The sequence below is a fragment of the Ovis aries genome, chromosome 6 (genome assembly GCF_016772045.2).
Source record: "Ovis aries strain OAR_USU_Benz2616 breed Rambouillet chromosome 6, ARS-UI_Ramb_v3.0, whole genome shotgun sequence".
Classification (NCBI taxonomy): Eukaryota; Metazoa; Chordata; class Mammalia; order Artiodactyla; family Bovidae; genus Ovis; species Ovis aries.
Window position 1 is genome coordinate 80,601,942 of NC_056059.1, and position 13,421 is coordinate 80,615,362.

The 13,421-nt window shown below is 35.5% G+C and overlaps 1 protein-coding gene across 6 annotated transcripts in view; it reads right to left on the bottom strand.

The window, feature by feature from the left end:
* The window catches only part of TECRL (trans-2,3-enoyl-CoA reductase like), a 189,705-nt gene that overhangs the window by 145,456 nt on the left and 30,828 nt on the right, over positions 1-13,421 (bottom strand). For all 6 annotated transcript variants that reach the window (XM_060417643.1, XM_060417642.1, XM_060417641.1 and 3 more), the window contains exon 2: positions 1,059-1,110. In XM_060417643.1, the coding sequence (XP_060273626.1) occupies positions 1,059-1,110 (52 nt within the window). The remainder of the gene's footprint in view (positions 1-1,058; positions 1,111-13,421) is intronic.

The window sequence follows — 13,421 nt, forward strand, 5'->3', positions numbered from 1 at the left end:
TTTTAATTGATATATTAAATTATGAGCTTTAAGTATTTTCTGAAAAGAAGCATTGCTGAAATAAATCTAGAAGTATTGAAAATGCTCCTCTTCAAAATCTATAGAATGTGCAACACCGAAAATGAATTCTAATGTAAAGATTGTAACTACACACTTAGGGCAATAATGATGTGTCATTGTAGGCTCAGGGAGTATAACAAATATACTCTTTTGAATGCTATGGTGGAGAATGCTGCCCATGGTCTTCTGTGTTTGCTCAGCACAAACGAGGGTTTGATCGCTGAGTCAGGATGATCCCCTGGAGGAGGAATGACAATCCATTCCAGTATTCTTGCCAGGAAAAATCCCACGAAGAGAGGAGCCCATGGGATCCCCAAAAGTCAGACATGACTGGGACTGAGGGTGCATGTTGTCCATGTGTGGGATAGGGTTATACTGGAACTCTGTGTATTTTCTGAACAATTTATTGTGAATCTAAAAATGCCCTAAAAATGAAGTTTATTAAAAATTGTTAACTGGTAATTATAGGCAACATCACTATGTTAACAATTATAGGTAAACTATTCAAAAAGTTGAAAAATAAAAATTAAACAAATTTCATATTATATATATATTTCTCTATAAATAATAGGATATCTATTAATGAGGAAAATCTAGCTATTAATAAAATTAAATAACAAAGGCAGTTTTAAGTATTCCTATGTGATAGATATTTAATCAGTATAAATACATGAAATTTAAAAAATGCTCTATATTTGCTTAAATATAAAGAAATACCTTATATTGATTAATGACTTTCACATATAGGATGTTTCCTGTTAGAATGGAAAAGTTCAAATAAAACTGAGTTTTGAAAATTAAAGTGTGAATTAAAGAGGTAGATATGAAAATGTTCACTATGAAGGGGTATTTAGCACAGTATTATTTCTGAGTTCCATGTAAAAATATGATTTCCATGTAATCTTTCCATCATAATATTGAACTTATTCTTATAGTAAATCTGAACCAATTTGAGAAAAACACTGTAATATAAATTCAAAATTGTATATAAAACTTACATGCTTTGTGAAATTTCTGCTTGACATCATGAATGGTAGATTTTTGTGTCACCTGAAAAATGGAGAGAATGATTAAGAAAAAGTATTCATTTGTTTGCTTCATATTCCTTTAATAAGAAAACATTTGTTTAATATGTTTAAAATATACAATAAGTACAAAATGTCTAGATTTTTGGTTTAGCTCTCTAGTCACTCTCTGATGATTTTGAAACATTGCCTCTTTAAGGCTTTTGCAAAAGTTTTGTATTTATATATTACAGCAATAATGTAACTATGAGGTCATCCAAATTCTTATTTCAAAATTTATTTTTACTAATTTTCTCTGCCTGTGATATTCAGTTTCTGATTTCCAAATTGATGGGACTATCAATTCAAATTATGAATGAATTCAAAAGAAATAAAGTAAAAGAGTTATCAGAGGGATCCAGGAATATAAAATTTATTTGCACAAACAAAAGAGGGAAATATTTACTTCAGAATATCATGTAAAAAATAAAAATATTCAAATCTTCATAGTTATGTTTTTAAAATTTTCACCCAAAGATGCCATAGGACCAACAGAAATCTGTTAGATATATACATATATATATATATATATATATGTGTGTGTGTGTATAATGGATATATATATATATAATGGAGATATATATATATAATGGAGATATATATATATATAATGGAGATATATATATATAATGGAGATATATATATATAATGGAGATATATATATAATGGATATATATATATAATGGATATATATATATATCCATTCTTTAAGTATAGTATTATTACTTGGTCCTAATCTACAGAAATTAAATCTTTCCAGTGTTAGGTGGTACAGTGATAAAGAATCCACCTGCCAATGCAGGAGATGCAAGAGACACAGGCTCTATCCCTGGGTCAGGAAGAACCTTTGGAGTAGAAAATGGCAACAGCAGAAAAGGAGAAAAGTGTGTCAGAAGATAAAATAATTAGTTAGCCTTGCCAACTCAATGGACTAGAACTTTAGCAAACTCAGATAGTGAAGGACAGGGAAGTCTGGTGTGCTGCACTCACAAAGAGTTGGACATGACCTAGCAACTAAACAATAACAACAAAAATGCTAGAAAAGAGAATAAGGGAAAATGTTTCTTCATCTAAATAGGAAAATTCATTAGGATAAGAGTTTTATCAAAACACCCTAAACCATTACAGTACTTTCTGACTTTCTGATTCAGTCCCTAGCCAGCTTGCAAACTTAAATTCCCCTCTGCTTCTGATTTCTCATTGGCTTGTGAAAAACCCAACAATCCTTCAAGGACTATGTCAAAGATATTTTCATATTCATGCAAGTCAAATATATTTCCTTTCTCTAAACAAATATAGAATATTGTGTACATGGTTTTAGTTTTTGCTACATTAAAATCTTCTTATGGCTATTTTGGGAGGATAAAATTAAAAAAACAAAGTGTCCAAAAGGATGGTACATAATAATATTAATATTCTAGGCAGTTGTTATTGAAATTATTATACTTAATATTGTGTTATATATCAAAAGCATAACAAAGAGTACATTATTTTACTATATTTCATTCCCTCCTGCAACCAAGTGTGACAAAACATTCAGAATTATTTCTTATTTCTTCTATGTTTATAGTCTACTAAACCAGAAAGTTCCAAGGACTGAAGGCTGATATTTTTTCCATTTGTGTTATGCTTTAAATTACAAAAGAAACCTAAATGATTCTGTTAGTGTATCATTGTCTTTTCTAAATGTAGGAAAATATTTGAAAATTTTAGAGAAGATAATACGTATTTGAATGCTTAAACATAACATATTTTGATTTTGATTATTAAACTTTGACACTTGAATTATATTTTTTAAAGGTGATGGTTTGTTTTAGTAATAGTCACTTCATTATTTCATTGTTATTTAATAATTATCAGTCGGTTCAGTTCAGTTCAGTCACTTAGTCGTCTCCAACTCTTTGCGACCCCATGAATTGCAGCATGCCAGGTCTCATTGTCCATCACCAACTCCTGGAGTTCACTCAGACTCACATCCATCGAGTCAGTGAGGCCATCCAGCCGTCTCATCCTCTGTCGTCCCCTTCTCCTCCTGCCCTCAATCCCTCCCAGCATCACAGTCTTTTGCAATGAGTCAACTCTTCACATGAGGTGGCCAAAGTACTGGAGTTTCAGCTTTAGCATCATTCCTTCCAAAGAACACCCAGGGCTGATCTCCTTCAGAATGGACTGGTTCCTTGCAGTCCAAGGAACTCTTCAAGAGTCTTGCAGTCCAAGGGACTCTTGGAAATTAAGATGATAACAGGATGAAGCACTCTGTGCTTCAGACAGAAGAAATTAAAATGATAGCAGGATGCTCTATGGTTTGGACAAGCAGGGCCTCACGTGGTTAGATGTGTCTCAGGAAGAATTTTAGTGAATGAAGTTTTTTACAACTTTCTGTGCATTGAAAAGCACCAAAATCATTAGCTCAATACATTCATTCTTGATGACTAACAGTAATCTGTTACCAAGAAATATAATATACTTGACTGCATGTATTCCTCAGCCAAAAATCATATATAAATTAGTTTCCCCAGCTATCTCTTCAGAGCAGTTTCTCAGAGCTACTGAAAAGCTCTTACTCGGGTTATAGTCTTCAATAAGACCCTAAATGAAACTTAGCTCACAACTCTTATATTGTGCAATTTTCCATCAGTCTGTAGTCCTTCACCTTGGAAAATTCCATGTTTTTCTATGCCTTGAACCCTCCCTCCCCTGACTCCCTGCCATGGCGCAACACAACCACTATTCTGATTTCTTAACATGCTTTTGTCTGTTCTTGAACTTCCTATAAATGGAATCATACAGTGTATGCTGTTATGTATATCAATTGTCCCTTCCTTTATATAGCTGTAGGATACAACTGTATGAATATATCACAATTTCTTTGTCCATTATTCTGTCAATAGACAGTGGGGTTGTTTCCAGTTTGTGTTATTATGAAAAAGCTGCGGTTAATATTCCTGTACAAGTACAAGAATATTCCTGCACAATAAAGTGACGAATACGGAAAGTGTAAGAAAGGTTTGTGGCAAGTGTAAAAAAGGTTTGTGTACATGGTAAAGGTTTCTTGAGACATTAAAAAATAAATAAATAAATAAATAAAAGCATCCCTTGCAGTCCTTGGGACTCTTCAAGAGTCTTCAAAAGTCTTCTTCAAAAGCATCCCTTGCAGTCCAAGGGACTCTTCAAGAGTCTTCTTCAAAAGCATCAATTATTCGGCACTCAGCTTTCTTCACAGTCAACTCTTACATCCATACACGACCACTGGAAAAACCATAGCCTTGACTAGATGGACCTTTGTTGGCAAAGTAATGTCTCTGCTTTTCAATATGCTATCTAGATTGGTCATAACTTTTCTTCCAAGGAGTAAACATCTTTTAATTCACCATTATATGGTGTGGCCTCTGACAAAGATGCCAAAGATTAACGTACTATTCTCTAGAGTAACAGATATCCGTTCTTCAGTCTTTTCAAGAGCCATATATTTAAAAACATAATAATATATAATATAGTGATAATTTTCATGATTAACAACTCCTCAGTTAGGGTTCACTGTGGGCTCAACTCCCGCTATTTGAGGGCACATAATCTTGACTGTGTGGATCCCCCAAAAATGTGGAAAATTCTGAAAGAGATGAGAATACTAGACCACTTGCCTCCTGAGAAATTTGTATACAGGTCAAGAAGCAACAGTTAGAATTGCACATGGAACAACAGACTGGTTTCAAATAGGAAAAGGAGTACATCAAGGCTATATATTGTCACCCTTCTTATTGAACTTATATGCAGAGTACATATGAGAAATGCTGGACTAGATGAAGAACAAGCTGGAATCAAGTTTGCCAGGAGAAATATCAATAACCTCAGATTTGTAGATGACACCAAATTTATGGTAGAAAACGGAGGGGGAAAAAAAAAAAAACACTAGAGAGCCTCTTGATGAAAATGAAAGAGGAGAGTGAAAAAGCTGGCTTAAAACTCAATATTCAGAAAATTAAGATCATGGCATCCAGTCCCATCACTTCATGGCAAATAGATGGAGAAACAATGGAAACAGTGACAGGTTTTATTTTGGGGGGCTCCAAAATCACTATAGATGGTGACTGCAGCCGTGAAATTAAATGACGCATACTCCTTGGAAGAAAAATTATGACCAACCTAGACAGCATAGCAAAAAGCAGAGACATTACTTTGCCAAAAAAGGTCTGTCCAGCCAAGGCTATGTTTGTTTCCAATATTCACATATGGATGTGAGAGTTAGACTACAAAGAAAGCTGGGCACCGAAGAATTTGGTGCTTTTGAAGTGTGGTGTTGGAGAAGATTATTGAGAGTCACTTGGACTGTAAAGAGATCCAACCAGTACATACTAAAGAAAATCAGTCCTGAATATTCATTGGAATGATTGATACTGAAGCTGAAACTCCAATATTTTGGCCACTTGATGTGAAGAACTGACTGATTAGAAAATACCCTGATTCTGGGAAAGATTGAAGACAGGACAAGAAGAGGATGAGAGAGGATGAGATAGTTGGTTGGCATCACTGACTCAATGGACATGAGTTTGAGTAAGTTCCAGGTGTTGGTGATGGACAGAGAAGCCTGATGCACTGCAGTCCATGGAATCGCAAAGAATCAGATATGAGTGAACTACTGAAATGAACTGAACTGAATCTTGTGTATACATGCCAGTGGTTCTAACAGTCTATGAAATTCTTGAAAACAATTATCTAGTGTATTGTAGTTTGTGTTTCAATGTGTAGCATACCATATAGCATATAATAAAGTGTTAGGTTACTTTTGTTGAAGTGAAAAATAAAGCTATTAGCAGAAATTTGCATGGAAACAGAAGCCCCTTGATTTGATATGAAAAATCTTTCACAAGTAGATTACTGTGGAAAAGCTGTATGTTTTGTTTTTCAAACCAGCATACAGTAAATCTCGATCTTCTAACTTGGCATATACACATTTCCCCCCCCCTGAATTTATAGACTTCCAAGACTAAAAGTATGCTACCGTGAAAAAAATCTACTTGTGGAAACTGGGTTATTATTATAAGCTTTTCTAAAAGTTTTCAATTTAATATTTTTATTAAATTACATTTAAATTTCACTTGTTAAAAAAAAAGCTGCTGACTTTGAATAAATCTTTGAGAACTGCCCTTTTCTAGAATAATTTTAGTCAAATACAGCAGAAAAATATATGATTAACCATGAAATGATTCAGACAGTAAGTGTTGCTCAATTAGCCACAAGCTTGTGCTTGGTCAACTCTTTCAGTACTTTAGTCACACTCAGCACAAAAAGAGGAAAATATGATCATTAATAGAGCATATAAGACTTTCTTATTACTAAATAAATGTCTCTGTAGATTCATTAAGAAATTTTTTCATAATAATTTCTACTTTTAGCCAGTTTAAACAACAGGGACCAGCTATCTGTAATAATTCATTCATTTTGGTAAATCACAATTGTGCTGTTGGGAGAAAAAATATTCTGTCATCTGAAATCCTAAAATTCTCATTAATCTTTCTTTATAATCAGAGTGACTTAATCTTAAAATATTAGGTACACAAGGTAATTGATGTTTATTAGTTGAACCAAAAATTTATCCTTAAATTTCAACTAATCATAATTGAGTTTTGTGTCATCATTATGTTTTCAACATTTAGGTTGATGAACTTAGAAAAATATTTTCACATTAAAGTACAATTTAGGGTTTGCTTGAATACCCTCCTTATGAAGATACTGCAGTATTTCACAAAATAAGTATTTTTTTCACTATTACTACCTTTTGAAATTTGAAAGTGGCAATTCTTTTACCATCTGAGCCACCAGGAAAGCTCTTTATATACTACAGTGTGTTATTTTAAAAAAGGTTTTGCACAGTAAAAAAAAAAATTTATACCTTCCATGTATTTCAGATCTTATTATCATAGCAAATGGCTCTTTATATGTTACAATAGCACATTTGGTCAATTATTTATTAAAAATAAAAATAAGCATAAATATATAAATTATTAAAATTTTCACCATGGAAAGTTTCAAAAATATATCCTTCTGAATAATTTTCTTTTAAATAAATATTTGGCTACTATGCCAAAGCATTTGACTGTGTGGAACACAATAACCTGGAAAATTCTGAAAGAGATGGGAATACCAGACCACCTGACCTGCCTCTTGAGAAATCTGAATGCAAGTCAGGAAGCAACAGAAGAAACTGGACATGGACCAATAGACTGGTTCCAAATAGGAAAAGGAGTGCATCAAGGCTGTATATTGTCATGCTGCTTAGTTAACTTATATGCAGAGTATATCATGAGAAACGCTGGATTGGAAGAAACACAAGCTGGAATCAAGATTGCCGGGAGAAATATCAATAAACTCAGATATGCAGATGGCCCTACCCTTAGGGCAAAAGTGAAGAAGAACTAAAACGCTTCCTGATGAAAGTGAAAGAGGAGAGTGAAAAAGTTGGCTTACAGCTCAATATTCAGAAAACGAAGATCATGGCATCTGGTCCCATCACTTCATGGGAAATAGATGGGAAAACAGTGGAAACAGTGTCAGACTTTATATTTTGGGGCTCCAAAATCACTGCAGATGGTGACTGCAGCCATGAAATTAAAAGACACTTATTCCTTGAAAGAAAAATTATGACCAACCTAGATAGCATATTCAAAAGCAGAGATATTAGTTTGCCAACTAAGGTCCTTCTAGTCAAGGCTATGGTTTTTCCTGTGGTCATGTATGGATGCGAGAGTTGAACTGTGAAGAAGGTTAAGCGCTGAAGAATTGATGCTTTTGAACCGTGGTGTTAGAGAAGACTCTTGAGAGTCCCTTGGACTGCAAGGAGATCCAACCAGTCCATTCTGAATGAGATTAGCCCTGGGATTTCTTTGGGAGTAATGATGCTAAAGCTGAAACTCCAGTACTTTGGCCACCTCATGCGAAGAGTTGACTCATTGGAAAAATCTCTGATGCTGGGAGGGATTGGGGGCAGGAGGAGAAGGGGATGACAGAGGATGAGATGGCTGGATGGCATCACTGACTCGATGGACATGAGTTTGCGTGAACTCCAGGAGTTGGTGATGGACAGCGAGGCCTGGCGTGCTGCAATTCATGGGGTTGCAAATAGTCGGACATTACTGAGCAACTGAACTGAACTGAACTGAACCAGTAAATTATGTGTAAATATACATTTTACCTAGAATTATAGCTTAAATGTTATTTATTTTCTCATTACATGTATATATATAAGTATTGTAAATATAAGAGAAGAAAGAAAAGTATGGTTGAAAATATGACTGAGTATCTGATTTTATTCTATATAACTATTATATGATTATAGCATTGTAGACATAAATAGAGTGTCAATAACCACTCCAAAACTAACATTTAATTTTTGTAATCCTTCAATATAATTAAATACACTTTAGTGACTAAAATATCCATTTATACTGTCTATTATCAAGCCATTTCATTTCATTTAATATGAAAATAATAGTCTTTATACATTATGTACTGAACAAGTGGCTATTTCTTTACATTATTTTTTGCCTTATAGCTAGATATTTCTAACATATGGAAAATATGAAACAATATGTAAAATTGCAGATAGAGTTTGATGCCCAACTCAGCAGTGGCCACAGGATTGGAAAAGGTCAGTGTTAATTCCAATCCGAAAGAAAAGCAACCCCAAAGAAAGCTCAAACTACTGCACAATTTCACACATCTCACACGCTAGTAAAGCAATGTTCAAAATTCTCCAAGCCAGGCTTCAGCAATATGTGAACTGTAAAATTCCAGATGTTCATGCTGGTTCTAGAAAAGGCAGAGGAACCAGAGATCAATATACCAACATGGGCTGGATCATTGGAAAAGCAAGAGAGTTCCAGAAAAAAACATCTATTTCTACTTTATTGGCTATGCCAAAGCCTTTGACTGTGTGGATCACAATAAACTGTGGAAAATTCTGAAAGAGATGGGAATACAGACCACCTGACCTGCCTCTTGAGAAGATGTATGCAGGTCAGGAAGCAACAGTTAGAACTGGACATGGAACAACAGCCTGGTTCCAAACAGGAAAAGGAGTACATCAAGGCTGTATATTGTCACCCTGCTTAGTGAACTTATATGCAGAGTACATCATGAGAAACGCTGGCCTGGAAGAAGCACAAACTGGAATCACGATTGCCAGGAGAAATATCAATAACCTCAAATATACAGATGATGACACACTTATGGCAGAAAGTGAAGAAGAACTAAGGAGCCTCTTGATGAAAGTGAAAGGGGAGACTGAAAAAATTGGCTTAAAGCTCAACATTCAGAAAACTAAGATCATGGCATACAATCTCATCACTTCATGGCAAATAGATGGGGAAACAGTGAAAACTGTGGCTGACTTTATATTGGGGGCTCCAAAATCACTACAGGTAATGATTGCAGCCATGAAATTAAAAACATTTACTCCTTGGAAGGAAAGTTATGACCAACCTAGACAGCATATTGAAAAGCAGAGACATTAGTTTGCCAGCAAAGGTCCATCTAGTCAAGGCTATGGTTTTTCCAGTGGTCATGTATGGATGTGAGAGTTGGACTATAAAGAAAATTGACTGCCGAATAATTGATGCTTTTGACATGTGGTGTTGGAGAAGACTCCTTGGACTTGAGAGTCCCTTGGACTGAAAGGACATCCAACCAGTCCATCCTAAAGGAGATCAGTCCTGGGTGTTCATTGGAAGGACTGATGTTGAAGCTGAAACCCCAGAACTTTAGCCACTTGCTGCAAAGACTCATTTGAAAAGATCCTGATGCTGGGAAAGACTGAGGGCAAGAGGAGAAGGGGAAGACAGAGGATGAGATGATTGGATGGCATCATAGACTCGATGGGCATGGGTTTGGGTGGACTCTGGGAGTTGGTGATGGACAGGGAGGCCTGGCATGCTGCGCGTTTCATTGGGTTGTAAAGAGTTGGACACAACTGAGTGACTGAACTGAACTGAACTGAACTAAAAATACAAAATAAATAAATAAAAAGAAGTGTTTCTTTTTATTAAAGTAGAAAATAATGTGCTGGATTTTAAGACCACAATGTTTTCCACGGTGAATAACCTTTCTGGAATATTTTTTAGAATATATGTTTTATTACCTAAATGAGAATATTTAGCACTAAAGGAGACCATAAAGACCAAAGAATTATAAGCATATTTGTGAAATTAATGTTTATGATTATTTCTTTGATGACATTGATTATGCTTTCCTATTGCAAGTTTGTGAAGTCAAAATAATCCTTGAACTCAGGGAAGTTTGCACTTATCACTGTATTACTGAAATAAGGAAGCCCAAATCATTTTTAAATAAAGTGGCTTCTCCATACATATTGGAGGACTCTTTCAAATAAAATAGTATCACCTATGAGAAAAATAAGTAATCATTTAAAAAATCTTATAAAAGCTTGTGATCGAATGACAATTTTATTCCTTTCCAAATAATCAACACATATCATTAATGAAAATTAATTATATGAAGAAAACCTTTAGCAAATGATTGATATTCTTTTACTTATTGATTAATTATTCAGCCTCATAATCATTGGGAAGAAACTATATATATATATATAAAAAATATGCATTATCCAAATTAATTTATATTTATTTCTTTGACAAAGATTATTGTTTCATAAATACAAAAATTCTACACCAATACGCAGAAGAATTAATGTTTTTGAACTGTCAGGTTGAAGAAAACTCTTGAGAATCCCTTGGACAGCAAGGAGGTCCAACCAGTCCATCCTAAGTGAGATCAGTCCTGGGTGTTCATTGGAAGGACTGATGTTGAAGCTGAAACTCCAATACTTTGGCCCCCTGGTGCAAAGAGCTGACTCATTTAAAAAGACCCTGCATTGGTGAGAGATGGTATGGTGAGGGAGGTGGGAGGGGGGTTCAGGATTGGGAACTCATGTACATCCGTGGCAGATTCATGTTGATGTATGGAAAAACCAACACAGTATTGTAAAGTAAACTAAAGTAAAATTTAAAAAAAATTTAAAAAAAAACTAAAAAAATATAAAAGATCCTGATGCTGGGAAAGGTTGAAGGCAGGAGGAGAAGGGGATGACAGAGGATGAGATGGTTGGATGGCGTCACTGACTCAATGGACATGGGTTTGGGTAAACTCCAAGAGTTGATGATGGACAGGGAGGCCTGGCATGCTGCGTTTCATGGGGCCACAAAATGTCGGACACAAACAAGCAACTAAAATGAACTGAAATGAACTACAGTTCATCAAAATGTAAATTCAGATAAAATTAAAGGGGAAATAAAATGCCCATATGGTATATTTTAAATCTAGTTTGAGTTGTCTTTATTACAATCTGAAATGTTTCAGGGCCACATTTAAGTGATATAATTGCCTAATAATTATCAGAATAAAAGTCTTGGAAAAAGTAAGGATTTATGTGCTTAGTTACTCAGTCTTGTCTGACTCTTTGCGACCCCATGAACTGGCTCCTGCCCGGCTCCTCTGTCCATGAGGATTCTCCAGGCAAGAATATTGGAGTGGGTTGCCATGCTCTCTTCCATGGGAACTTGCCAACCAAGGGATCGAACCCAGCTATTCCACATTTCAGGCAGATTCTTTATCCTCTGAGCCAGCAGGAAAGGACAAGGATTTGTAGTCTATTGAAAAAATGTTCATTAAAATATAATTGGTTGTCAGTTGTTGATTTGCAGTGACAATGACAAAGACATTTACCAAAGCTGCTTAGCCTTTAGATGTAAAAGGAAAAGATGATGTTTATGAATACTTCAATAAGTATTGCCATGAAATATATGTTGAATAAAGGCTGAAATATAGTGAAAATACCAATGGAAGTGATAAGCAATAATGAGTTCAGCATTAGAAGTATCTATCAATCTGCATTGTTTGTATGTATCAGTTCAGTTCAGTCACTCAGTCGTGTCTGACTCTGTGCAACTCCATGAATCTCAGCAGGCCAGGTCTCCCTGTCTATCGCCAACTCCCAGAGTTTACCCAAACTCATGTCCATTGAGTTAGTGATGCCATCCAGCCATCTTATCCTCTGTCTTTCCCTTCTCTTCCTGCCCCCAATCCCTCCCAGCATCAGAGACTTTTCCAATGAGTCAACTCTTTGCATAAGGTGGACAAAATATTGGAGTTTCAGCTTCAGCATCAGTCCTTCCAATGAAGACACAGGACTGATCTCCTTTAGGATGGACTGGTTGGATCTCCTTGCAGTCCAAGGGACTCTCAAGAGTCTTCTCCAACACCACAGTTCAAAAGCAACAATTCTTCAATGCTCATCTTTCTTCGCAACGTTCATCTTTCTTCCACTCTCACATCCATACATGACCACTGGAAAAACCATAGCCTTGACTAGACAGATCTTTGTTTGCAAAGTAATGTCTCTGCTCCTGAATATGCTATACAGGTTGATCATAATTATCCTTCCAAGGAGTAAGTGTCTTTTAATTTCATGGCTGCAATCGCCACCTGCAGTGATTTTGGAGCCCCAAAATATAAAGTCAGTCACTGTTTCCACTGTTTCCCCATCTATTTCCCATGAACTGATGGGATTGGATGCCATGATCTTAGTTTTCTAAATGTTGAGCTTTAAGCCGACATTTTTACTCTCCTCTTCCACTTTCAACCAAAGGCTCTTTAGTTCTCCTTCAGTTTCTGCCATAAGGGTGGTGTCTTCTGTATATTTGAGGTTACTGATATTCCTCCTGGCCATCTTGATTCCAGCTTGTGCTTCTTCCAGGCCAGTGTTTCTCATGATGTACTCTGCATATAAGTTAAATAAGCAGGGTGACAATATATGCTATTTATTGGTAATAAAAGTACTCATTATTCTCTACTATTGTGCTGTGATAAAAACAGTCACAATATTTTGCAAGTCCTCCCATCAAGAAGTAGAATTATTGCCCTCAATGTTAAATTTAAGCTAGCCTTGCTATTTGCTTTAACTAAAAGTATGTTTTGAAAGTGAGACTGCTAGTCATGAAGCTAAGATTCAAGAGGCCATGTATTTTCCATTCTTTTTGCGAACACCCTGATCAGCACCTTGTAACAGAACCTAAGTTAACTTCCCCAGTGATGACAGACACATGGCCCTGTTGCACCTTTTCCTAGAGCTCACTCTCAGATCAGTCACCTAGCTACTTGGCAGCAAGCTGGAAGTCTTTGCCAACCCAGCAGACATCATCAGAACTGTTGAACAACTGTATGCTAAGTTCCCAAACAGAATAATGAGGTAAATAAATGGCTTTTGCGTTGCTAAGTTTTTGAGTA